This window comes from Xenopus laevis, chromosome 5S, assembly GCF_017654675.1.
Source record: "Xenopus laevis strain J_2021 chromosome 5S, Xenopus_laevis_v10.1, whole genome shotgun sequence".
In the NCBI taxonomy this organism is placed as follows: domain Eukaryota; kingdom Metazoa; phylum Chordata; class Amphibia; order Anura; family Pipidae; genus Xenopus; species Xenopus laevis.
In genome coordinates this window covers 34475965-34501198 of record NC_054380.1, presented here as the reverse complement: position 1 = coordinate 34501198, position 25234 = coordinate 34475965, and the positions used below count along the sequence as shown (strand labels likewise).

Here is a 25234-nt window from a genome sequence, read left to right as displayed (position 1 = left end):
ATATACACGAGTTATAGTGATAACTTCTCTGCACACCAAGTCCTGTGCACTGGAATGGATTACTAATCAGTAATTTCTTATCGATATTCAGCTGTAAATGAATATAGTGAATAAAGTACCCCCTCTTGTAAAATATAAGGATATTATAAGTTACCGAGGAGTTTCATGACCATATAAAAACACGAGGCCGAAGGTCATGGAACTCCGAGGTAACTTCTTTTACAACAGGGGGTACTTTATTTATTATAATACACAAATTTCAGTGAGTCATGTGACAGAAATGACATCAGAACTCACCGTTTATAATTGATGACATCAGAACTCACCATTTATAAGGAAATAATTTACAGAAATATGCCTCTATTTCAGAAATAAAGGCATTTTACAACTGCCTTCTATTTTCATTTTCTCGTGTCTCCCTGGTGCAAGGGGGGGAGGGGAGGCCACGGACCCTGTAAACGACTAATTTATAGTACATTAGTTGATCCATTTCAATCTTTTTCCCTGCTGAGCAGATTTCAATTAAAGGGCACCTATCACAGCCAAAATCAAACACATATTAACAATCTGACCAGTACAACCTATACACGTTTAATCAAACTACATATATAGTTTTTTGAAAAAAAACTGCAGGTTTTAAAAAATCCCTTCTTTCACTGAGGGAGGCCATACTGAGACTATAACGGTGACCATTTTTTCAGGAGCATGCTCAGATTGTAGAATTGCCTTGTGTATTCTACCCAGAATGCCTAGCTTTAGTAAACTCCTCCACTAGAAGTATCAGAAGATTTCCCTCTCTTGTCCCCTGCTGGTGATGTTATTATGCAAATGAAGGGCACACAATAACTGCCAGAAGGTGGCAGCACTACTGAACAGCAGCTAACACACAGGTTTGGCTGATTTGAATATAGCTTAGAAGGAATTTCAACTGAGCATGTGCGAGATTTCAGAGCTGTAGTTGGCTGGGAAGATATAGGTAGGAGGAGAAAGTGAAATCCAAGATTTATCAAAGGTCGAGGTGAATTTTCAAATGAAAAAAAATTAGAATTTCGTGCTATTTTTTGTGTACTTAGACTAGGGAATAGTCCAAATTCGATGCAATTTGAAAAAAATTTAAAAATTTGAATATCAAAATTTAAAAATTGACTTCAACGATTCACCATCTAAAACCTGCCAAATTGCTGTTTTAGCCTATGGGGGACCTCCTAGAACCTATTTGGAGTCAATTGGTGGACTTTGAGAAATCAAAGCTTTTTTGGGAAAAACCTCGAATCGAATTCGATCGAATGCGTTATTCCTTTGATTCATACGATTCAAATTCGTCCGAATATGGACCTAATCGATCGAAAATTTACCTTTTCGACCAAAAAAAACTTCAACTTAATTTCGGTTGGTCTTTTTGAATCTTGAAGTTTTTTCAATTCGAAATTCGACCCTTGATAAATATGCCCCTTATTTGTTTTAATGTTATCCTGGCGTTCCATGACCTGTATAAAAGTACCCGAGCCTTGTGCTTTTCTATAGCCATGGAACCCCCGAGTGATCATGTCACCAACGGCACCCTATATCCAGAACCAAAGCTAAGCTCCCTGGTCTCGGCTCTCTCTTCTGCCTCTAATTGCCAACTTTCACCTCGGGAGGAGCCCTTGGCTAATTGGATGCTGCCAGGTCTTAACTGAGAGAGGAGCAAAGTTAACAGTTCTGGACTAGCAAAGGGGCACGATCGTCTCACCAGGATACTGGAAGGAAGAAAACCACCAGGAACAGCCAGGCCGGGCCAGGACAAGCAGAGAATTGTAAGACAGGCCAGAATCAGGATTGGAGAATGTAGAATAGTCAGTGGACAGGCAAAGGTCAGGATTGGAGAGGTCAGAATAGTCACAGACAGGCAGGATCAGGATTGGAGAGATCGGAGGAGTCAAACAGGCAGGCAAGGGTCAAAACACAGTAGATCACTCAGGATTCAAGTAATAAAGCACCCAGGAACAAGGCAAATTGAACCTAACATCGGGCAGTTTGCAGAACGCTGAATTCCCCTTTTATACAGTTTGAATTTCGCACCCTTACGCGTGACGTCATCAAGCCGGCACATAAACCAGGAAGCGCGCCGGAACGCACGCGCCATAGAGGAACCGGCACATCAAGGGAAAAGAGCAGAGCAGGGGGCGTCCACGAAGAAGGAATGGCAGTCGACCCCGCTGCCCACTAGACCACCAGGGTTAAGGTTCCCTTACAGATCATATCTGTATATTTTACAATAGGAAGTAGAATAGAGGTACATCATTGGCATTATATATTTGTTAGGTGTTGTTATATTGTCTATTCAAATTAAATCTAATTGAGAAAGAACTTGCTGACCGTTTAAATACAAGATTACGATCACTCATTGTGCAGAATATGTGAAGCTTGATTAAAACCCAAGGTTTTGTTGTGTCGAGTATAAAGAAATGTTTTATTCAACTTTGGACTGTTTTGTGGTTAAACAAATGCAGAACTGCTGTCAACACTACAACTATTACTGAAGGCACCTTCCCATGTATCTTTAAAGGAGAAGGAAAGGCTTGGTGCTCTTGGGGGTGGCAAATGTTAGGCACCCCCAAGTGATTGTATTGACTTACCTTACACCCCGGGCCTGTGCTCCTATCAGCAGAAAACTGCACCGGCCCAGGGTTATACCAGTAAACACCACGGAGGGATCTTCTTCCGTCTTCCTCTTCCTTCATGCGGCTGTGCTGAACTTTAACGAAAAAGTCGACTATTTCATTCTACTGCGCATGCGTCTGCCCTGGGAAATTTGAAGCAATAAGACGCCAGAAGAGGATCACTCCGTGGTGCTCACTGGAATAACCCCGGGCCAGTGCAGTTTTCTCCTGATAGGAGCACTGGCCTGCGGTTTCATTTAAGTAAATACATTCACTTGGGGGTGCATAACATTTGGCAACCCAAGTGCTAAATGACTTTCCTTCTCCTTTAAAGGGGTTATTCACCTTCCAAACACTTTTTTCTGTTCAAATTGCATCTCAGAAATAAACACTTTTTTCAAATACTTCCCATTATTTATTTTTTACCGTTTTTTTCAAAATCTAAGTTTATAATTTAGTGTTCGTGTCTCTGGTGTTTGAGTCTGGCAGCTCAGTAATTCAGGTGCAGACTCTAAACTGTTACAATTTTGCAACATTGAGTTGATACATTTCTCAGCAGCATCTCTGGAGTATTAGCAACTATTGTATCAAGTCTAACAGCTGCCTGTAATGAAACTCAGAGATTCTGCTCAGCAGGGACAAAGATAAGAAATGTATCAAATAAATGTATCAATTTAGAACAGTTTACAGGGTCGGCGACCCCCCTCCCAGAGCTGCTTTAGAAGGTGAAAATATTAAATTTACACTTCAATATTAGAAAAACGGTCAAATTACAAAATAGAAAGTAATTGGAAATAGTAGTTCTTTCGGGTGAACTATCTGAAAACAAGTATGTGTTTAAAGGTGAACAACCCCTTTAATAACAGAAATCCACATTCTCTGCTTTTTTACCATTCTTCTATGCAAACACTGGATTGGAAATGTGCAGGAATGACCCTCATGTGTTCAGAAGCTGAAACTACAACAGGAACCTTTGTAGAAATGTGTGCAACGGGCAACTCGTATTGTTATATTAGAGGCAATATTTACACTTTTTCCATCTTGCGCATAAGGCATGTGGTCACAAAGGGGTTAAATCAGGGTAACCATGATGTCGTTGAGACAAAACACACACGTGATGTGCAAAACAAAACAATGTCAGACATAGCATAGCTACTGCTTTAATAAGACAATTTTCCCTTGTTTGTAGAAGGCAATAATTACACATTCTTTCCAACATTTTGTTTTTTTTTAAACTGGCACCATGATCATTTGTCTATTAAAAAAATGGGGGGGGGAGAGAAAACAAGAGTACCTCTTTGGTGAAGCAGGTACCCAACAAGAATTCACGTAACATTTTGTAAACCAAATAGCAATACAGCGCTATGTTTCAGTTGTGTTAAGTAAAGTACCACAAGTCTCGCACAGTCCTCCTTGTGATTTTACCAAACAATTGTAAAGCAGAGGCTTAAAGCGCAAAAGAGAATTGAAAAAGGATACAAACAAACCTATATATATATATATATATATATATATATATATATATATATATATATATATATATATATATATATATATATATATATATATATATATATATATATATAAAAAGTGCATAATATTCTAGTCTGTGACTCTCATCAGAAGGGCTGGTTTAGGGCAGAAAGGGCACTCATCTCAGGCCCCAAGGTTCAGAAAGGCCTCCATAAAGTAAAATGTCCTTAATAAAATAAGTTTATGTATTATTACTAGGGATGCACCAAATCCACTATTTTGGATTCGGCCGAACCCCCGAATCCTTCACAAAAGTTTCGGCCGAATACCGAACCCTAATTTGCATATGCAAATTAGGGGTGGGAAGGGGAAAACATTTTGTACTTCCTTGTTTTGTGACAAAAAGTCACGCGATTTCCCTCCCCATCCCTAATTTGCATATGCAAATTAGGATTCGGTTCGGCCCAGGCAGAAGGATTCTGCCGAATCCTGCTTATAAAGGCCAAATCCCGAACTGAATCCTGGATTCGGTGCATCCCTAAGTATTACAATATTAGATGGATATCTTTAGTATTTTATCTCATAGATGCAGCTCTGTAGTTATAACAGCTGTAGAGCTGCAGCTTGAACATTCCCCAGCCTCCTGCATCACCTTATCATCTGTAGAACCTCAGTGATTATTCACATATCTATTTGCAGCTGACTTACTCGCTGCCAGACCAAGAGTCATATTTTGTGGTGCAACATTCAGCCCATCAGAAAGGAACAAGACAAGTTGTCCCTTTTTTGTTTAATCGGTTTAAATTCATTGCAATTTCAATTCCTTTTATGAATGTTTTGTTTCCAACCAAAGGAAAGGTTTTTAGTGTTTAGAATACACTATTTGTATTACAAGGAGTTTGCATTTTCCAATAGTGGAGGCCCATCTCTGTGAATAGAAGAATGGGGGGGCTCTCTTTTGTAAGTTTTTGGAGGGAGCTTTGGGATAGGTAGAGAAGTGCTTTGTCGAGGTGGGACAGGTGGTCCGGTAGTAGACGCTAGTTCTACATCTTGTGGTATTAAGGGTGGAGAGGGCAGGTGTCTTCTTGTCCCATGAGGGGATGGAGTCTGTGGTGGAGGTGGGGTAAAAGGTGAAGGGCTGTATGGGAAGAAGGTGTTGGCATGTTCACTTTTCCGACCAAGTGGGGGAGGCTGGAGGTGTAGTGGTGAAATGGAGAAGACATCTGGCGTACGTACTGGTTCTCGAGGTGGTAAAAGTGGAGGGCTCTCTGGTGCATCAGAAACTGATGAACGTTCAGAAGTCTGGTACCGTGGGGAGTATACTTTTGATGTGGGCTGGCGGGGAGGGATTGCTGGAGGGCTGTCCAAATGCTTTGATATTATCTGAAACATAAAATGAGGTGCAAAATCATCCACAATTGTCAGTCCTTCTACTAATGATAAACTCAAACACTTTGGCCTTACAAACAAGACACTGAAGTTTAAGCTAACATGCTGTACATACAGACATACATACATACATATGAATGAATCCATAAAACTAAACATTATGTAAAAATGACACGCCCTTGTGGTGCAATCCCCAGTTACATCACTTCCTCGCAATACCTGACCCGTCACTTTGGGCAAAGTTTAATATTAAATATCTTGGTCAACTGTATGATTCTCAAGAGTTAAAGTCCTTCACATCCCTAAGTATGGAGTACAAACTCCCTAGAACCATGTGGTTCAGGTATCTACAGCTCAGACATGAAGCTTCTAGCCAGTTCCCTGATCCCCCCCAGGGTAATTATGTCTCAACTAGAGGCACTATTAAGGGTACCGGGTTGGAAACAAATGATATCACGCATTTACTCCTTTATAAGCAGAGAGGTAACCCCTTTGCCCAATGCTACACCAAATGGGCCTCAGATATCCCACAGCTAGACTTGGATGATTGGGATGACCTCACCTACTCATACTTCCCCTCTGTGATCATCAGTAATGATATCATGATACAATATCGTACAATTCATAGAACCTACCTCACACCAACTAGGCTGTGGGAAAGTGGTGGCATTTGCAGTGGAAACACTAGACATGCCAAATGTGTGGTCCCCAGAAGCATGCCTACTGGGTCTGGTGGAGAATAGAGTTCTGGACAAGAACCGGCGTACTCTCCTCCGACTTATTATACTAGGAAAACTATCATCCTAGCCTGGACACTTCCTACCCCACCCATCCTAAAGCGCTGGAAAACTACTGTCATTGATATGATATCCTTTATTATTGTATGTTGAAGATAAACCAATAAATAAAAACTTTAAAAAAAAAACTTGAAAATTGTCTAAAATAACGCAGCGGAAAAAAAGGAGTTATTTTTTGGTTTGAATGAGGTAATACTCTCTTTCATATGAATCTCTAATTACTTTTTTTTTTTTTATAAAAAACAGTAGCTGTATAGATTTGTATTCTTGATTAGATAGGGATAAGTGAAGCCCAGATTAGGGACACCTGTGAATGATTCCTGGAGAGGGGATATAAGGAGTATACGCTCAAGCAAGTTTTGGATAAACCAGAGAAACGGCAAAGAAAGTGATAGAGTACCACCACAGAAGAGTAAGGAAAGTGAAAAGAAGAGGTTTGTAATACATTTCCAATACACTACAGGTTCTGCCCATATACAAAATATCATACATCAGGGCTGTCCAACTGGTGGGCCACATCCGGCCTGCAAACCCCCTTGTTTGGCCTCCCACATGAAAGTCTGCCTGCTGTAAAATTTAAATGGTATCAGTACAGAGATTAAAGCTGGCCATAGACGCAAAGATCTCATCGTACGAATCGAGGATTTTCGGAACGTGAGAGTCCCGACATTTTTCATCTGGCGGAGATCTATCGTTTGGTCGATCGGACAGTTTAGAAAATTTCTGTCGGCTGCCGATAATATCTCTGCGTGTATTGCCGATCGTATGATTTTCAGTGGGAGACTGGCCCCTGCATTGTTTACACCTCAAATTCAGACTGTAATCCCCTGTATTGTTCACACATGAACGTTACGGGGCTGGAATTTGGAGGTCTGGAGGGGACCCCGGGGACTGCCAGGAAGGCCCTTCATTTTGCAGCCCCAGTGGGCCCCTAAGGCTCCAGTCCAACTCTAAATCTATATGTTTTTTTTAATTAAGAATTGATACTATTTATTATACCGGTTATTTGTAAAATGTATAAATCATTCTCACCTCTGGGTGGCAGTGTTAATAATTTGCATGTACTATGGGATATTTTGTACCTCAAGTATGTACTCTTTAGGGCAAAGGCACATAGAGCATTGTCTCTGTATCTGCACCAAAAAGTACATCTTCCACTTGAGTGCAGGTACGCAGAGTAGAAAATGGACTGAAAATGCCTGCTTTGTGTTTTCTGGGCCAATCACTGCTCCACTCTGTGTACCTGCACTCAGACAGAAGCTGTACTTTTTAGATAGACAGACATGTGGAAGACAGCAGGTCTGCTTCTCTCCGCCTGCAGAAAATCACAGGCTGAGAGCAGCGGGAGACCAATCTCCATGTGCCTGTGCCCTTATAGTGGAGATGGCTGGGGGCTCTGTCCTCTACTTGACTCTAGTCACTATTTAATCACTGTTGATATTGGATTGTGTTTTGACAAAGGCCCCAGTGAGGGCCAAGACACAAAAATGCCTTTCCCACAAAGTTCATTTTAAGAAAACCATTTTTTATTTTTGTATTGTTCATTTCTCTCTAATAATAAATACAGTACCTTGTGCTATACACTCACCACCATGATGATATTATAGAATAGGGCAATGTTTACTGTTCATGCCTGAAGGCATACTGACATATCCAAAGACTTCAACAGTAACACTGACCCTCAAAGTGCCAAGTGACTCCCTTTCTTGATCTCCCCAAGACTTATGGACACTGAGCTTAACCAGATCTCAGATGAAAAAGGCTGCTATGAATTGAATCCTGCCCAAAACATAATTCTGATAATGTTGCGAATGAATTAGCAGTACACTTCCTGCCATGAACACAACTATATAAAATGAAACATGTAAATTGAAAATGTAAAATGTTTTTTAAATGTATAATAACATTGATGGGGACCTTTAACTTATAGGCCTACAAAGAAAACGTCCTTTAATTTTGCTATGAAAATAAAAGCTGCAAGGTTTTTGCTGTGTGTGTGAGAAGTGTACGTATAAGTGGTCTGAAAGCAGATTCATATCATGCCGCAGTGTCAAAAGATTAAAGAAAAAAAAGCCCAATGTACCTTTGATGGAGATGATTCTGTTGGAGCAGACTCTGGTCTTCGTCTAGGGGGGACAGGTGGAGGAACTTGCATTTCATCCATATTCTTGGTATAACTTATGGATGATACTGAAGCTGAGCCTGAATAAATGTAACAAACATTGTCAAGAGAATTATTCAGCACACCAATATTCATGAACATGACACTGCCATTATTACTGTGCAGTATAAAAAAAGTAATACTCCAAATGGCGTGATGATAGAGAAATACGAGTGTAAGTAGGACAGGGAACTCTGTTTTAAGGATCCTGCAGTACTAAAACTGTGCAGCCCAAAGATATGGAATTGGGGTTACCATGTTTTCTCATACCTTCTGGCCTCTCACAGAGAAGTTACAAAGTCTGCTAGGTTTCATCATTTATTTAAAGTATACAATAGGGCTTGTGCTTTTTTAAATTAAGAAATACATATGGTCTCTATTATTTCTGAAATGAAAGATTAAAGGGGTGGTTGAACTTCTAGTTAACTTTTAGTATGTTAAAGAATGGTCAATTATAAGCAACCTTTCAATTGGTCTTCATTATTTATTTTGAATAGTTTTTGAATTATTTGCCTTCGTCTTCTTACTCTTTCCAGCTTTCAAATGGGGGTCGCTGACCCTGTCTAAAAACAAATGCTCTGTAAGACTACAAATTTTTTGTTATTGCTTGTTTTTATTACGCCTCTTTCTATTCAGACTCTCCTCTATGATTATTTTATATGCTCATTTAAATCAATGCATCATTGCTTTGGTAATTTGGACCCTAGCAACCAGATGGCTGACAAAGCAAACTGGAGAGCTGCTGAATAAAAAGCTAAATAACTCGTAAACCACAAATAATAAAAAACGAAAAACCAATTGCAAATTGTCTCAGAATGTAACTCTCTACATCATACTAAAGGTTAACTCAAGGGTGAACAACCCCTTTAAGGGGCTTTACTTGCTAACTTCCTCTGGGTCTTTAGAGCAACTGCACAGAGAGTAGTGGGTAGTTAATCAAATAATAATCTACATCAAGGTAATGTTCCAATGATCCATGTTGTAAATGATATCCTTATAATTTTTAGTTTATAAGTTTTTGGCCTAAATGTTCTAAAAAATGTGTAGGTGTAGTAGTGTTCCAAGTAGAGTCCTGCAGCAGGTCGGATACCCGTGGGTTACCCGCAAAAATCTGCGGTACCCTGGGGGTTGCGGGCAGAAGTTCCGGGTGTAGACGTGGGTCTGCGGGTCGGGCTGCGAGTCTTCTCAATAGCGATTTTTACTCCTTTTTTCTGATCATGTCTACTTCCGATGATGTCACTTCCGGTTCACAATGACATAACTTCTTGATTCTTGATGGTCAGCGGGTCCGGATGAGGTACTTGCGGGACGGGTAGCGGTCCAAGCGGGTAAGAATGCAGGTCCGGGTTGCGGATTGCAGGTTGGGGTTCCAAAAAATGGACCGGTGCAGGACTCTAGTTCCAAGTGTAGTTCATAATGTTTAATGTACCCAGCACTGTAATTTATAAATATATTACAAATCACCTGAGAGGCACATGACATTACATGGTCATTTAACTCATTGGTGATGTTTAATATCTTATAGATTACTGTATGGGGTACATTATTCACTTTATAAACTGTATATTGAACTCCGATTTATCTGAAAGCCTGACACAGAGTGCAGCTTGAAGAAAGATGAGGTTTGTTAATACAACATTAATGTTGTCTTTTCATAAGCGATAACAAAACTTGCTATGATTTGAGAATGAACAACAGGACTGCTGTAAATGTGTTTTGGCAACAGCAGCAATTGTACAGATTACACTAAAAGGGAAAGTAAAAGAAACCACATTATTTGTTTAAAGGGATTCTGTCATGATTTTTATGATGTAGTTTTTATTTCCAAATTACACTGTTTACAATGCAAATAATTCATTCTACGCCATAAAATGTTATTCCTCAAGCAGAAAGTGTATTTTTTTTAGTTATAATATTGATGTGTAGGCGCCATCTCAGGTCACTGGTCATGTGCTTTCGGAAAGAGCCAGCACTTTAGGATGGAACTGCTTTCTGGCAGGCTGTTGTTTCTCCTACTCAATGTAACTGAATGTGTCTCAGTGGGACCTGGATTTTACTATTGAGTGCAGTTCTTAGATCTACCAGGCAGCTGTTATCTTGTGTCAGGGAACTGCTATCTGGTTTCCTTCCCATTTTTCTGTTGTTAGGCTGCTGGAGGGGGGGGGAGGGAGTGATGCAGTAAAGAGTGACTGAAGTTTATCAGAGCACAAGTCACACGACTGGGGCAGCTGGGAAATTGACAATATGTCTACCCCCATTTAAGATTTCAAAATTAAATATAAACAAAATCCCATGAATGTATCGCTTTAAAGGAGAATTCAACCCTTTAGCAAAAAAATACACCCCACCACACGTAGACCCCCCTCCCCCCCAGCCTAACTGCCTCCCTCCCGGTGAAATGCCCCTAACTTTTTACTTACCCCTCAGCACAGATTCAGGCATCGGAGTTCACCGCAGCCATCTTCCGGGTCTTCGGTAAGCTGAGAAGGAGACTGGCGAACCGGCACATGCACAGTTGGAGCAGTTTACCGGTTTGCAACGACTGCGCATGCGCTGAAATGGACGGAAATTGCCGACCGGGAAGATGGCTGTGGTGAACTCGATTCCTTAATCTGCGCCGAGGGGTAAGTAAAATGTTAGGGGCATTTCCCCGGGGGATGGGCAGTTAAGATGGGGGGGAGGTCTATGTGTGATAAGGGGGGGCTAGTTTTTTTGTTAAAGGATTGAATTTTCCTTTAAGAAATAAATATGTTTTTGCACAAAAAGCCGAACCCACTCTAAATAGAAACTGTTTATATGTGTGTACTTCAACTTCACTCTTGAAGCCAGTCAACAGACAGGGTACCTACGTGAATGAAATGGACTTGAAGGGTCTGAATCAAACACACTACAAACATCAGTGGTGCTAGAGGCAGCGGATGGAGGTGGTGGTGTTAAGGGAGTCCGAGGAGAGTTTGGAGCCGAGGCTACACTTTCTGATTCACTCTCTGGTATGCGACTGTAGCTGATTTTTCTGGGTTCTTGTTGCAGAGGAGTAGGGTGCCTCATTGTACCTGGCCTTGGATTGGATGGGCGCACCCCAGGTGATTTAAGATTATAATTGTATTTTTTAGCCTGTAGAACAATTGGAAGATAACAGACATTTTACCAAGAACATATTTTAAAGGTAAACATTTACAGAAACATTTCAATTATTTCAAAAATGGAAAAGCCACATCCCATTTTCATTTGAAAATTTAAAATGTGCTATACTTTTCTCATTTAAGATGTTCTCCATTTAAAGAATATGTATTTACCAATTTTACAGTGGGCACATTTTTTGTGCAGTAGCTCAAGGCAACCAAAGTTAAAGTTAATATAGGGCAAACCAAACAATCGTTGACTATTCTTCCTGCAGATACCTGACCTAAGACAATGGGAAGTTGAGAAACTTCACTTCATAGACTTTCTACTCTACCCAGCATGAACCATGTGCTTGAGATGGGCAATTAACTGTTAGTAAATGTTTCTTTACACTGATAACTATGACACTTCTCAGAACATCTTAAATAGCATTCATATTTTGGGGCTGACGCAGTGTTTGAATAAAAATTAGAGGGCAATGTCTCTGCTTATGGAACATGTATGCGATAATTGACCCTATACTGTACTTTAGAATTGTTTTGAGAGAAGATTCGTGTTTTTTTTTTTCCAGAGACAAATTCCACTAACCCTATGGCCAGGACCGCCATCAGAAATCGTAGGGCCCCATACGGCAAAATTTCCTGGGCCCCCTGGGCTGCACCCACCGCTAGCCCCATCTACAGGTCCGCCCTCCCCACCCCCACAGGTCCGCCCCCCACCACACATTAAAAAAGCAAAAAAATATTGGTGGCTAGGGTTCCCACATGTTAATAGAAAACAAAAAGATATTGGTGGACAGGGCCCCCCATAAAAAAAACATTTGTGGCCAGGGCCCCCCATTAAAAAATATTGGTGGCTAGGACCCCACATGAGAAAAGAAAAATTGGTGGCCAGGGCCCCCCCCCCCACATTATGAGAAAATTGGTGGCCAGGGCCCCTTAAACATCCATGCCTTCCTGAAGTCAGCAGCTCTCAGAAAGATGGGGTGCCCGGCTAATCAAGTAAGTGTGGAGTGGCAGGGCCCCCCTTACCCTCGGGGCCCCCTACAACTCTCCCCCCTGTCCCCCCCTGATGGCTGCCCTGCCCATGGCTACTATTGTTTTAATTGTTTTATTTCCTTTCTGGACAGGAGTGATCCTGGGGTTGCTGCTGCTGCCTGAAATTGATGTCTGTTTCATCCTCACTTTACTCCTAACAATGTAGTAACTCTTTTAGTATACCTATGTACTTACGAATCTTGGCAGAGTCTTTGCATTGCGTGGCTCAATATCCAAGGACTTCTTAAACAAGTAATCCTCAAATTCTTTTTCTGGGGTATTTCCCATCGGATTTAAATTCTCAAAGAATTTCTGAAATTCATGCACAACAGTCAGTGTTTTAGCCTTGGTTTAGGAGTTAACATAAGTGTACATTTAACAATCTATTAAAATAAACATTTAGAGCACAGTACAAATTTTAAACCTGTATGTTTTTTTGTTGGCTACTGTACATGGAACCAGATTTACATGTATGGGGAATACTTTTCATATCTAACCTTCAGTAACCATTGTAGTATGCCTTTAAATTAAGTTTTTGTACTAGAAAATAATTTGAACATTAAATAAACCCAATAGGCTGGTTTTGCCTCACATAAACATTGATTATATCTTAGTTTGGATCAAGTAGTAGGTACTGTTTTATTATTACAGAGAAAAAATTTTTTTGATGCAATTTGGATTATCTGGACAAAATAGAATCTATGAGAGACAACTCTTCCATAATTAAGATCTTTTTTTTCTTTCCAGGTTCTTTAGAAACAAGAATTTTATGAATTTGCACTTTATCTTTATTTTTAATTTATAGTTTTACAAATGTTTATATTTTTTGCTGTGCAGCTCTGTTTGAATTTCAAGTTTAATCCAGTTGTTAGGGCTTAAGTACTCTATCAAGCGGACAGCACTATGGAAAACAAACTAGAAGACCAAAAACAAAAAAAAGTAACCTCTCTCATCAGGCCATTATAAGGGGGTGCCAAATGCTAGGCACCACCCATTGATTATAATCAATTACCTGATACCTCGTCTGAGTGATCCTCCTCTGTGTCTTTTTCTTCGCATATACACAAAAGAGTGAAAAGCCAAACTTTAAAGGACCAGTGACATCAAATTTATTTTTTTTAAAAATTCATTAGTATACAATGATATAAAAACCACAAAGACAAATTAAACTTTGAAATCGCCAAGTCTTTATTAAGAAATAACCGAAAATCCATTGTGCGGCGCTCGATTTCTCCTCCCTGCCTTCCTTAAAGGAGATAGCCAGGGAGGAGAAATCGAGTGCTGCACGATGGATCGTCGCCCTGTTCCTTTTCTGAAGAGGAGCGCAAGTGGAGTTTCAGTTATTTCTTAATAAAGACTTAGCGATTTCAAAGTTTAATTTGTCTTTGTGTTTTTTGTTGTTGTATACCAATAATTTAAAAAAAAAAAAAAAAAAAAATTTGATGTTACTGGTCCTTTAAGCAGAAATTCAGCTTTTTCTACTAATCTGCACATGTGTCAGCCCAGGATCATTGAAGAATGAAGAAGCGGTAAAAGAGGGTCACTCCGTGATGCTCATACAGAAGTAACCCAGGCAAGTGTAGTTTTCCACTAATAAGAGAGCTGGCCCAGGGTATTAGGTAAGCAATTATAATCATTGTGGGATGCCTAAGATTTGGCACCTCCAGTGATTAGAACCTTCCTTCTACTTTAAAACAGTACTTAACTATTTGTAAATGTCACTGTTCTTTCTTTGCCCACAGTAAAACTATCTAATTAAGATACAATATGATGAGGTTATATTTCAATTTATAATTTACCAATTATGGCACATAGATGAAGGGAAAAAAAAAAGTTAAAAACAAAAGTAGTTCAGAATACAATTTGCAATCCTTAAACATACTCGTATATCTGGTTCTACTTGTAAGCAATAAGGCTGATTCTGGTACTGCTGTATTTCCCCAGTGATTTCAGCCACTTTCCTCCTCTTGCTAAAATTCACCAGTTCTTTCCCATGTCTCTTGAGAAAATCAGGGTTGCCTTCTTCTGTCTTTAAAATGTTTGTCAAATAGATTCCTGGGATGAAAAAAAACAACTTAAGATCAGTTTACTGAAGCAAGACAATGTTACATCTTGTACATCAGGGGTCCCCAACCTTTATAACTTGTGAGTCACATTCAAATGTAAAAAGTATGAAAAAAGTTCCTGGGTTGCCCAAATAAGGGCTCTGATTGACTCTCTGGCAGCCACTATATGGACTGGCAGCCACTATATGGACTGGCAGCCTACAGGAGGCTCTGTTTGACAGAAAACCTGGTTTCTACACAAAATTGTGTTCAAATATAAGAACCTGCTTTGAGGCCACTGGGAGCAACATCCAAGGAGTTGGTGAGCAACATGTTGTCATGAGCCACTAGTTAGGGATCACTGTTCTAGATTATATATCACAATCAATATAGGTCCTATGGCCAAGCCATGATAAATACAGCACATTATATGGAAAGCTTATTGAACTATTCAAAACTTCAAACAGCACAACAGCTTACATAAAAGCAAAGTTACTAGGTTCACTGAAAAAAGAAATAGTATTTACATTTTCCAAACATAGTTGATAAAATATACATGCACACAAAATTGAAGTATAAAAGATTATCTCTAATACACCCTTTAACATTTCAATTTACCTTTAAGCACAATAAACTTGTTCTGAGTTTAAATAACCTTATTTTAAAAAAAAAAATGTATTTCTGGCGTTTTTGTTTTCTCTTCTTTTGCTATCTTTGCATTCAGAGTATCATTTTATAGCAATGAGTATTAAAATGAAAAAGCCTGATATGGGAAATACTGTGATAGGCATTTTCAGCAGTTTTGGGTCATTGGTTATTCACAGATCAGTAGAGAACTACCTTTTGGCTATTCTTGACTTTTTAATTGCTGCAGCTCAGGAGTGACAAACAAAATATACATGTGCCATTGCCCTTTGGCTTATATCACACAGTCCATAACAGACTGCACTTCACACACCTCTAATATCCAGAACCAAAACTATGTCAGTTGTGTGTCATTAGAGCCCCGACTGTCCAATGGTTGGTATTATTGGTACAGGTATGGGACCTATTATTCAGAATGCTTGGGACCTGGGGGTTTACTGGATAAGGGATCTTTCCATAATTTGGATCTGCATACATTAAGTCTGCTCAAGATTACTTTAAATATTAAATAAACCCAATGGGATTGTTTTGCCTCTTAGAAGGATTAATTATATCTTAGTTGTGATCAAGTACAAGCTACTGTTTTATGTTTACAGAGAAAAAGAAAATCAGCTTTAAAAATCGGAATTAATTTTTTTTAAAATGGGAGACCGCCTTCCTGTAATTCGGAACTTTGTGGATAAGAGTTTCTGGATAAGGGATCCCATACCTGTAGTAGCACTTTAAAGGAGAAGGAACCCCCCTGGGCGCAAAAACCCTATGCTCCTATGAAAGATATGTGCTTAAAATTACGTTTTGTTTAGCTTCACTAGGTGGAGGTGTGTGGGGTGCAGTCCAATTGTGGTGTTTTTGTTTGGCGTGAGAGCTAATTTTGGACTTGAAATCCTGCTCAAATAAGGACTATCGTTCCCCTACCTACAATGTGTCACACATTACAAACGCAGGCAGAGAAATTTCAGTCTGTCCCATATGTGAATTGAAAGGAATGAATGAGTTAATCTCTGAGTGACAGTGCAATCTAATTCATTCCTGTCACTGCAGATATGGACTGGATCTTCCTTTTCTTTGCCAGAAGAGAATCCACACTGCACAGGTTTTAAACTTTAAAAAATGGCTTATTATAGTATTTGGCTTTACAATAGGATTTTTAAAAATAGATCTATCCACTTAGGCGACAATGAGTTTATTGTCTGTTTAACAAATATACAGACATTATTGATAACCATGTTGTTTAAATAAATGTATTTAACCCCAAAATTACCACTAGCCCTTGCAGATGGTGTTTCTAACGACATTTGTTCACCTTCACCAAAATCTAGCCCCCTTTAAATAACTTTAAATAAGGAAAGCACATTAGTTATACACATACCACAAAAAGGCACACACGGTGGATTAATTGACCTGAGTTTCGCCAAATATTTCTTTTGGTGATCTTCACTCAGTTCATGAGCTTCTTCTAAAATTTTTCTTTGACGGCTTGGTACTTGCTTTGAATTGCAAACAAAAACACTTAGGGAAATCATCTGAGGTTTGTCATTTTTGTGCAAAGAGTTGTTCTGCTTAGTTTAATGGGGAACTATATCAAAAGCAAACGTTTAATATAAAGTTGTCATTGCATGACAATAGAAACTGTTGAAAATATATATCAATTAATAATTCTGCAATGTTTCTAAAGTATCCAATTACTCCTAACTAACCCCTGCCAAAAATCTGCCTCTTCATGTAGCTTTCAAAAAAATATACATAAAAATATATACTGTATATATTAAAAAAAAAAAAAATTATATATATATATATATATATATATATATATATATATATATATATATATATATATATATATACAGTCTCGTTGATCCGCACTCCTCTTGGCAATTCCTCTCATCCACCCGGGTGCTGCTCCTGGGAAATAGTAGATACAAACGGAAAATAGTAGCGCACTCCTGGGATTTCTTCGATAAAAAATTAGTTTATTTAATCATCATTACAGTTTTCAACGTTTCGGCTCGTGTCCAGAGCCTTTATCAAGATCTTGATAAAGGCTCTGGACACGAGCCGAAATGTTGATTACTGTAATGATGATTAAATAAACTAATTTTTTATCGAAGAAATCCCAGGAGTGCGCTACTATTTTCCGTTTGTATGTCGTTTGTATGTGTATATATATATATATATATATATATATATATATATATATATTCCAACAGATTACTTAAAAGCCCATAATGCTGAATGTTTCTTTGGAAGAGGTCAGGCCACATAAAGAGAGAAGCAGGTATGTTCTTTCTCCTCCCAAAGAAAATTCCATTTTTTCAATTAGGTAAGACTGGTGCATGGACACTGCCTTGGCGGGGTGCACCATCTTATGCATACTTTGTACAAACCATGTAACTAAAATTGTCTCTTTTTGCCAATACAGACAAGTTCCCTCTAATCTAATTGTTCCTTAAAGTTGTATAATGAAAGTGCTGGGATAATTTGTTAAGTTCAGTATATGATATAAGCCACACACCCATGCACCAGACTGATTTAGATTGGGCCGAATACCGAATGAAATCCTAATTTGCATATGCATATGCAAATTAGGGGTGGGAAGGGGAAAACATTTTTTACTTCCTTGTTTTGTGACAAAAAGTCACACAATTTCCCTCCCTGCCTCCAATTTGCATATTCGAATTAGGATTCCGTTCAGCCGCGCAGAAGGATTCAGCCGAATCCGAATCCTGCTGAAAAAGGCCGAATCCTGGCTGAATCCCAAACCGAATCCTGGAGTCGGTGCATCCCTATTTCTTCCACATTTATTCTGTAGTAATATCTGAAGTCTGTCTAGGCTAAATTACAGGGAATCACGGTACAACAAGTTTCCTCACCTCAAAGGTGTTATCCAGCCTGTATATTGGAGAGGAGTTCATGGCACTTACAACTTCAAGTACACCATTAAAGTTATTCAGCTCTTGAAACACTTGGAGAATTTCTATGATGCGACTAACCACAACCACACGCTCTTCCAGATTTTCAGTTTCTACAATACACCTTTAAAATAATAAAAAAAATATATTTCAAGCTTTAATAGAACTAACAGATGGATGACCAATCTCTGTCTCTCCAGCAGCTGCTCAACTCTTAACTTCAACTTGTGGATCCACAGTCTGAACAACAACTCCATTGAGCATTGAACACTTAGGGCAAGGCCAGACATGGCGTTTTTACATTGCGTTTTTAAAAAAGCTGCGTCAGGCGTAAATATGCACAAACTGCACTACCACTGAAACTAATGGAAAACGCACTATGGCAATTCTCACAGGGCGCTTGCAAGCTGAAATCCGCCAAGGGAAGCCATTATTGGTGTTTTTAGCAGAAACGTGACGTAATTGCGTTGCGTATTGACGATCATTGCTGCTCCATTTTGCATGTAAATAGTTATTCTATTTCTAAATAGCTTTTCTATTTCCAGCCAGCGGAATTATGGGGAACAAGAACAATGAGAAGTGCATGTTGGGAAAAGAAACCTATGTGCTGAAAAACACATGAAAAACGCATGCGTATTTACGCTCGACTGAGCTTATTTAAAAACGCAGAGTAAAAATGTCATGTCTGGCCTTACCCTTACTGTATGTTGACTGAAAAGAATGAGAATGGTTTTGACCCACACAATAGCTACATAGCAATAACCAAATATTTCTAATGAAATGAAAAGACAGGAAACAAACGGAGTAAAAAACATTTGACAATTTTAAATTAAAAATAATAATGAAACGTCCACAAGGATTGTAATTACAGTACAATTAAAAATAATGACAGGCATTACAGGAATTTTGGGACTAGGGGTTGTTCGGTTGTTCACCTTTAATTTAACTTGTAGTCTTATGTAGAGAGTGATAGTCTGAGACAACTTTCAATTGGCTTTCATTTTTTATTATTTGTGGTTCTAGAATTATTAAGGAACATGAATAGAAGTGTAGAAAGAAGAGAAATAAATAAATGTGTAGCCTTACACTGCATTTGTTATTCAGATGGGGTCAGTGACACCCATTTGAAGCTGAAAAGGGGTTAGAAGAAGAAGGTTAAGTATTTAAAAACTACAAAAAATTAAAAAAGGCAAATTGAAAAGTTGTTTAGAATTCTATATCATTCTATAACATACTAAAAGTTAACTTTAAGGTAAACCACCCCTTTAATTGGCAAGTATGACATTAGCTTTACAACTTTGCCTTTGTTCATAAGCCCTGACCCCTACCTGAAACACATAGAGACAACACCCAACCCTACCTACCATTTAACCCCATGAAATGTCTTAACTCTGATATAAAATTTGAGTATAAATGTCATATATTACTCGTAGGGGCACATTTACTAAGGGTCAAATATCGAGGGTTAATTAGCCCTCGATATAAGACCATCGAAGTTAAATCCTTTGAATATTGAAGTCGACGGATTTACCGCAATTCGTTCGATTGAAGGAAAAATTGTTCGATCGAACAATTAAATCGTTCTAATCGAACGATTCGAAGGATTTTAATCCATCGATCGAACTATTTTCCTTCAATCAAAAATTGCCTAGAAAGCCTATGGGGACCTTCCCCATAGGCTAACATTGGTGCTCGGTAGGTTTTAGGTGGCGAAGTAGGTGGTCGAAGTTTTTTTTAAAGAGACAGTACTTCGATTATCGAATGGTCGAATAGTCGAACAATTTTTAGTTCGATTCGAAGTCGTAGTCGAAGGCCGAAGTAGCCAATTCGATGGTCGAAGTAGCCAAAAAAAACTTCGAAATTCAAAGTATTTTTTATTCTATTCCTTCACTCGAGCTAAGTAAATGTGCCCCTAAGTAATCAACAAAACAACCCCCCCATCCCAACTGAAGTTTACCTTGTGGCTAACATTTGTTAAGCCAGCACTTAAAGGAGAACTAATCCCCTCCCCCCCGTACTAAAAGCCTCCCTAAACTTCATGGAATTGGCCCCCCTCCCCTGCAGAGAAGCGCAGCGGAGCGCCTGGTTTGCGCATGCACAGTTGAAGCCAATTCCTGGTTTGGCCCAACTCTGCTTTATGTCAGTGAAGAGACCCAAGACTACACGAAGAAACGGAAGATGATGACTGGGAGCTCCACTGCATTTAAAGGTTAGATTTTTTTTTAACTAACTCACATTGTGGGAAGGGGGACATTGAGGGGGACAATACCAGGACGTTTAGGGGGCTTTTGGTATGTGGATGGTTTAGCTCTCCTTTAAAAAGTAAATGGTAATTAGTGAATGGACCTAAAAAAAATGAACAAGGTTACATATATGTCCTGGAATGAATTATTGTTTATGCAGCTTGCCTGAGAGCTACAAGTCCTTAGATTACTCACAAATTGTGTGAGGAGCTAAAGGCAGGTGGTAGAAGACTCAATATAAAACATGCAGTGCCAAGGCACAGGAGCTATAGGGAGCAAAATAAACCCTGGCTTCAACTTAGTCACGAGGAGACCATGACGTGACTTTGGAAACCATAAGCTCACAAAGAGTCTAGCTAACTGCCAGACAAAAGGTTAAATGAACATGAAGCAATTAATTCGACTAGCACATAGTGGTGCCTATTACCCTTTAAGAACCGTTAAACTGCTTCCTGTGCTTTAAATATTAGGTTTGTATATCTAAAGTATTTCAAATGATAACGTATAGGTATGGGACCTGTTATCAAGAATGCTAACAGATCTTTCTGTGGATCTTCATACCTTAAGTCTACGAGAAAATCATGTAAACTGTAAATAAACCCAATAGGCTGGTTTTGCTTCCAATAAGGATTAATTAAATCTTAGTTTGGATCAAGTACAAGCTACTGTTTTATTATTGTTTTATCATTACAGAGAAAAATTAAATCATTTTTAAAAATTTGCATTATTTGATTATAATGGAGTCTATTGGAGAAATCCGTTTCTGGATAACAGGTTTCCGGATAACATATCCCATACCTGTATTAAGAGGGGTATTTTTGTGGCTATGGCTTCCATACTCTACATGTGTTTAGTTCAGAAATACAGTCATAATTAAAACAAACTAATTAATACAATGTGAACAATTGTTCATAGAAATGTTTGAGAAATAGTACGAGGACGTGGAAAACAGAGGAAATCTATTCTAACCGTATTTCATTTATAAAGCTTCCAGGTATTTACAAACTGTATATATTGAGACCATTTAAAATTTCCTCTTGACTTGAGTGGATGGAAACAGCGGTTATGCCAGCAGAAGGTTGGCTAAAGGCCACCAAGAAACTGTACATTATGCTACAATGAAAACAAAAACAGGCTTAATGGAAGCTCTGAGCTCTACACAACAAAGACAGACAATGCTATTAGATGTTACTTTCTGCAAAACACCACTTCATGCTAAACACTCAAGACCTGTAAATATCTGGCTACTAATGCGAGCTCCACAATAACATTTACAGCTAAAAATCACTGCAGGACTTGGGGAGCCATTTCATGTGTTTATCTATTTACATTTAGCAACTGGTATGTTTTTAAAGGCTTACTAACCCCTTTTTATTATTCTTTGTGTTTATCTAATGGAAATACTAAAAAATAGCTTAGGTTTTTCCTTTGCTTCTGTAAAAGGTATTCAAGTATTCAAGTATTCATGCTTATTCTGCCTTGTCTTCAAATGCTGTTTTCTCAATAACCATCATACTTATCTCCTCCAAAAGCAGGGGTGCTTCTAACCCTGCTACTGCAAAAGGAAGCAGACCCATCTTATATATTGCATATAATGTGCATAGATGTTTAGTATAATTCCTAATACATGGGTGAAGAGTGAATAGACATCCCATTACTTTCCCATAAATCCTGCCGGTGTCAAGCAAAATATGTTGAAATGAAGTTCAGGTTCTCAAACCTGCCACCAACATGTGTCCTACATTGTTTCACTGTAGTATCAGTAATGTATCTGGGGTTAGGCATTCATTTATAAATCACCAATAAAACTTTAAGAGGGGGGGGGGGATAAAACTTTAATTCTTAATTCTCAGTCCACTGTTCCAGTAGTGACAGGTTATTTTACTGAGCATCATGCTGAAAGCTGACCCCTGAGATACACAGCTAAATAATCCCTGATATTTGCCCATACAATATTCCACTTAAATGTAGGACTATTAGAAAAGAAGTCCTTTATAATTCTAAGGGGGAATTTTTGAAGGTGTGTTATTGAAGCGCTTTGCAATAGTGGCCAATACCTGACCCTAACCTGCTTGTTTGTTACCCACACCATGATGAGCCTCCATATTTATAGGCCAGTGCTTTATCTGCCCTGCTATGATGTCATCGAAGGGGAGGGGCGTGCAGGTGCAAATCAATAAAAAGAACAGCAGAAGTGGGGCACAGGAAGGTAAAAGTTGTGTGGAAGACGCCCCACAGGAAGTTAAAAGTTGTATGGAAGTAGGTCTGAACCTGTCTGATCCACTGACTGCTGCAGTGAGAATATATTAGTGATTAAAGTGCATGATTAGCAATACAAATCTGTGGTAATTTAGTGTGAGGACAACAATCCTCCTTCATTTAGATAAGGACGTGTCTCAGACACCAGGATACTATTATATAAGTAGAGGTTAGAGGGTAGAGGTGTTAAAATATAATAACTTACTTTTAGTATTATAAATCAGAATAATTAACATTTGGGATAAACTTACTTTTCAAACCAGAGGGTGAGATTAGTTGTGTGCCTGATCATCTTTAGGAGATTGGGAGAGTTGGTTTCTTTGTCTTCCTTGGTCCATACGCTTCCAACAAGCTCTGATGACTGCACAGCCCTAAAACAGTGGGGTGAAAAAGCAGCATTTAATTTAGCATGAAACACATACTTACGTTTTAGCAGTTAGTTATGGAAAACTTAAAAACGAAAAAATCTGCAGTTTTAACCACATCTTAATTTGAGTATTTATACTTCAAACTGCACATGACAGCAGGACAAAAAGATCTAATAAACGAGGACTCCATTTACTGGGAGAATATGTGGAAATTATAAAAGTTTGGATCTTCACTCTCAGTTGGTTCGATACTAAGACTAATGTCACATGCTGTGTTTTCTCTACCAGCAGTGATATCAATGGCATCTGCCAGCAATTGCCAAACAGAGGTAGATAAGAAAACATTTGCCAATTTAAAGGAGAAGGAAAGTCTTCTTCCACTTGGGGGTGCCAAATGTTAGGCACCCCAAGTGTTTGTATATACTTACCTGAAACCCCGGGCCAGTGCTCCTATCAGCAGAAAACTGCATCGGCCCGGGGTTATTCCAGCAACACCACGAATCGCTCCTCTTCCGGCTTCTTCTTTCTTCTCACGGCTGTGCATGCACATTAGAGTGAAAAGCCGAACATTAACTAAAAAGTCGGCTATTTCGTTCTACTGCACATGCGTCTGCCTGGAAAACCAGAAGAGGATCACTCCGTGGTGCTCACTGGAAGAACCTCCGGCAGGTGCAGTTTTCTGCTGATAGGAGCACCGGCCCGGGGTTTCAGGTAAATAAATACAAAAGAGTGATGGGTGGTATGGCATTTTGACTGTCTGCACAATAACTTCCCCAGTTACCAGTTGTCTACCCATTTTGCTATGTGTTGTTGCACAGTTCTAAAGAAAAGCAGAGAGAAAAGAAAACAGCTAACACTGCTTGCAGACAGCTCATGCATTATAACTTATTGCAACTGTTATGCATAAAGTGAAAGTTTTACTTGAATATATACATATCACAAAATTCCCTTTCATGACAAACATTTACTTTAAACTAAGAGGCCCATTTCTAAAAGTCCAAATTTATCTCATTATTTTCTGAAAACTACTCCGACCAAATCCGCATGGGTTTTTTCCCCTTAAATTAATTTTCCCAAAAATTTCCTGTGCCGGAAAAACCTAAGAAATCGTGAAAAAACTAATCATACAAATTTTTTGGGATTTTCCACCCAAAAACTTTTGCCTGCAAACCACAAAATCTTCTGATTATTGCAAAAACCCAGCACAGATCAAGATATCATTGGGATTTCTCCCATTGACTTATATAAGGGATGCACCGAATCCACTATTTTGGATTCAGCCGAACCCCCGAATCCTTCGCAAAATATTTGGCCAAATATCGAACCGCATATGCAAATTAGTTGTTAGTAGGGTGGGAAGGGTAAAACATTTTTTACTTCCTTATTTTGTGACAAAAAGTCACGCAATTTCCCCGCCCCCTCATTTATATGCAAATTAGGATTCAGATTCAGTTTGACCGGGCAGAAGGATTCGGTGCATCCCTAACTTATATGCAACCTCAGCAGGTCTGAGATGCCGGATTTTTGGATTCTGACTTTTTCCATCCTTGGGGTATAATAAATCCCGAAATATTTTTCAGGTTTTTGGCATTCAGAGTTTAATAAATAAAAGTGTTCCATAACAAAAAAGTGATTTGATTATTGTTAAATATACCTGTACAGCTCTGACTCCAGCAAAGTCAACTGCCGAGCAATCTCTATCGGATGCAAAGTAAGCAAGTCAAAGGTTTCTATTTGGCCACTCCTGCTTATGTGCCATTCTATGGCGGGTGGTAAACTTTCAAAGGTTATATTGTGACTCGGTCCATTAGCTTGCACCTGCTTCTTTCGATTAATTATTTTAGTTATTGATTCTACCCATTTTTTCATGGCTTTGCCTGCAACAAAAGACATCGTATTAATAACTGATCCATTTTAAATATCAGCATGCAAGTGTTGCCTATAGGAAAATATATGCCTTGCAAAGGCCGTTAATCCTAAAGTTCACATGTGCCTTTGCTATAGATTTATGCTCTTATTTGTACTCTTATAGGATCTGTTAGTCAGAATGTTTGGGAATATTTTCGTGTTTTTCTTCTGTAATTGGAGCACACAGCTTTACAGTACAAAATATTGTTTAAGTAATAAAGAGTAATACAGTAAA

The 25234-nt window shown here is 38.8% G+C and overlaps 1 protein-coding gene across 1 annotated transcript in view; it reads right to left on the bottom strand.

Moving 5' to 3' along the window:
- Positions 1–4562: 4562 nt before the first annotated feature.
- The window catches only part of sos1.S (SOS Ras/Rac guanine nucleotide exchange factor 1 S homeolog), a 73604-nt gene continuing 52932 nt past the window's right edge, over positions 4563–25234 (bottom strand). The window contains exons 14-22 of the mRNA XM_018265164.2: positions 24746–24968; positions 22975–23094; positions 18183–18345; positions 16682–16799; positions 14505–14677; positions 12818–12934; positions 11312–11576; positions 8385–8503; positions 4563–5498 (exon numbers count right to left, since the gene is read on the bottom strand). Of these exons, the coding sequence (XP_018120653.1) occupies positions 5004–5498; positions 8385–8503; positions 11312–11576; positions 12818–12934; positions 14505–14677; positions 16682–16799; positions 18183–18345; positions 22975–23094; positions 24746–24968 (1793 nt within the window). The 3' untranslated portion in view covers positions 4563–5003. The remainder of the gene's footprint in view (positions 5499–8384; positions 8504–11311; positions 11577–12817; positions 12935–14504; positions 14678–16681; positions 16800–18182; positions 18346–22974; positions 23095–24745; positions 24969–25234) is intronic.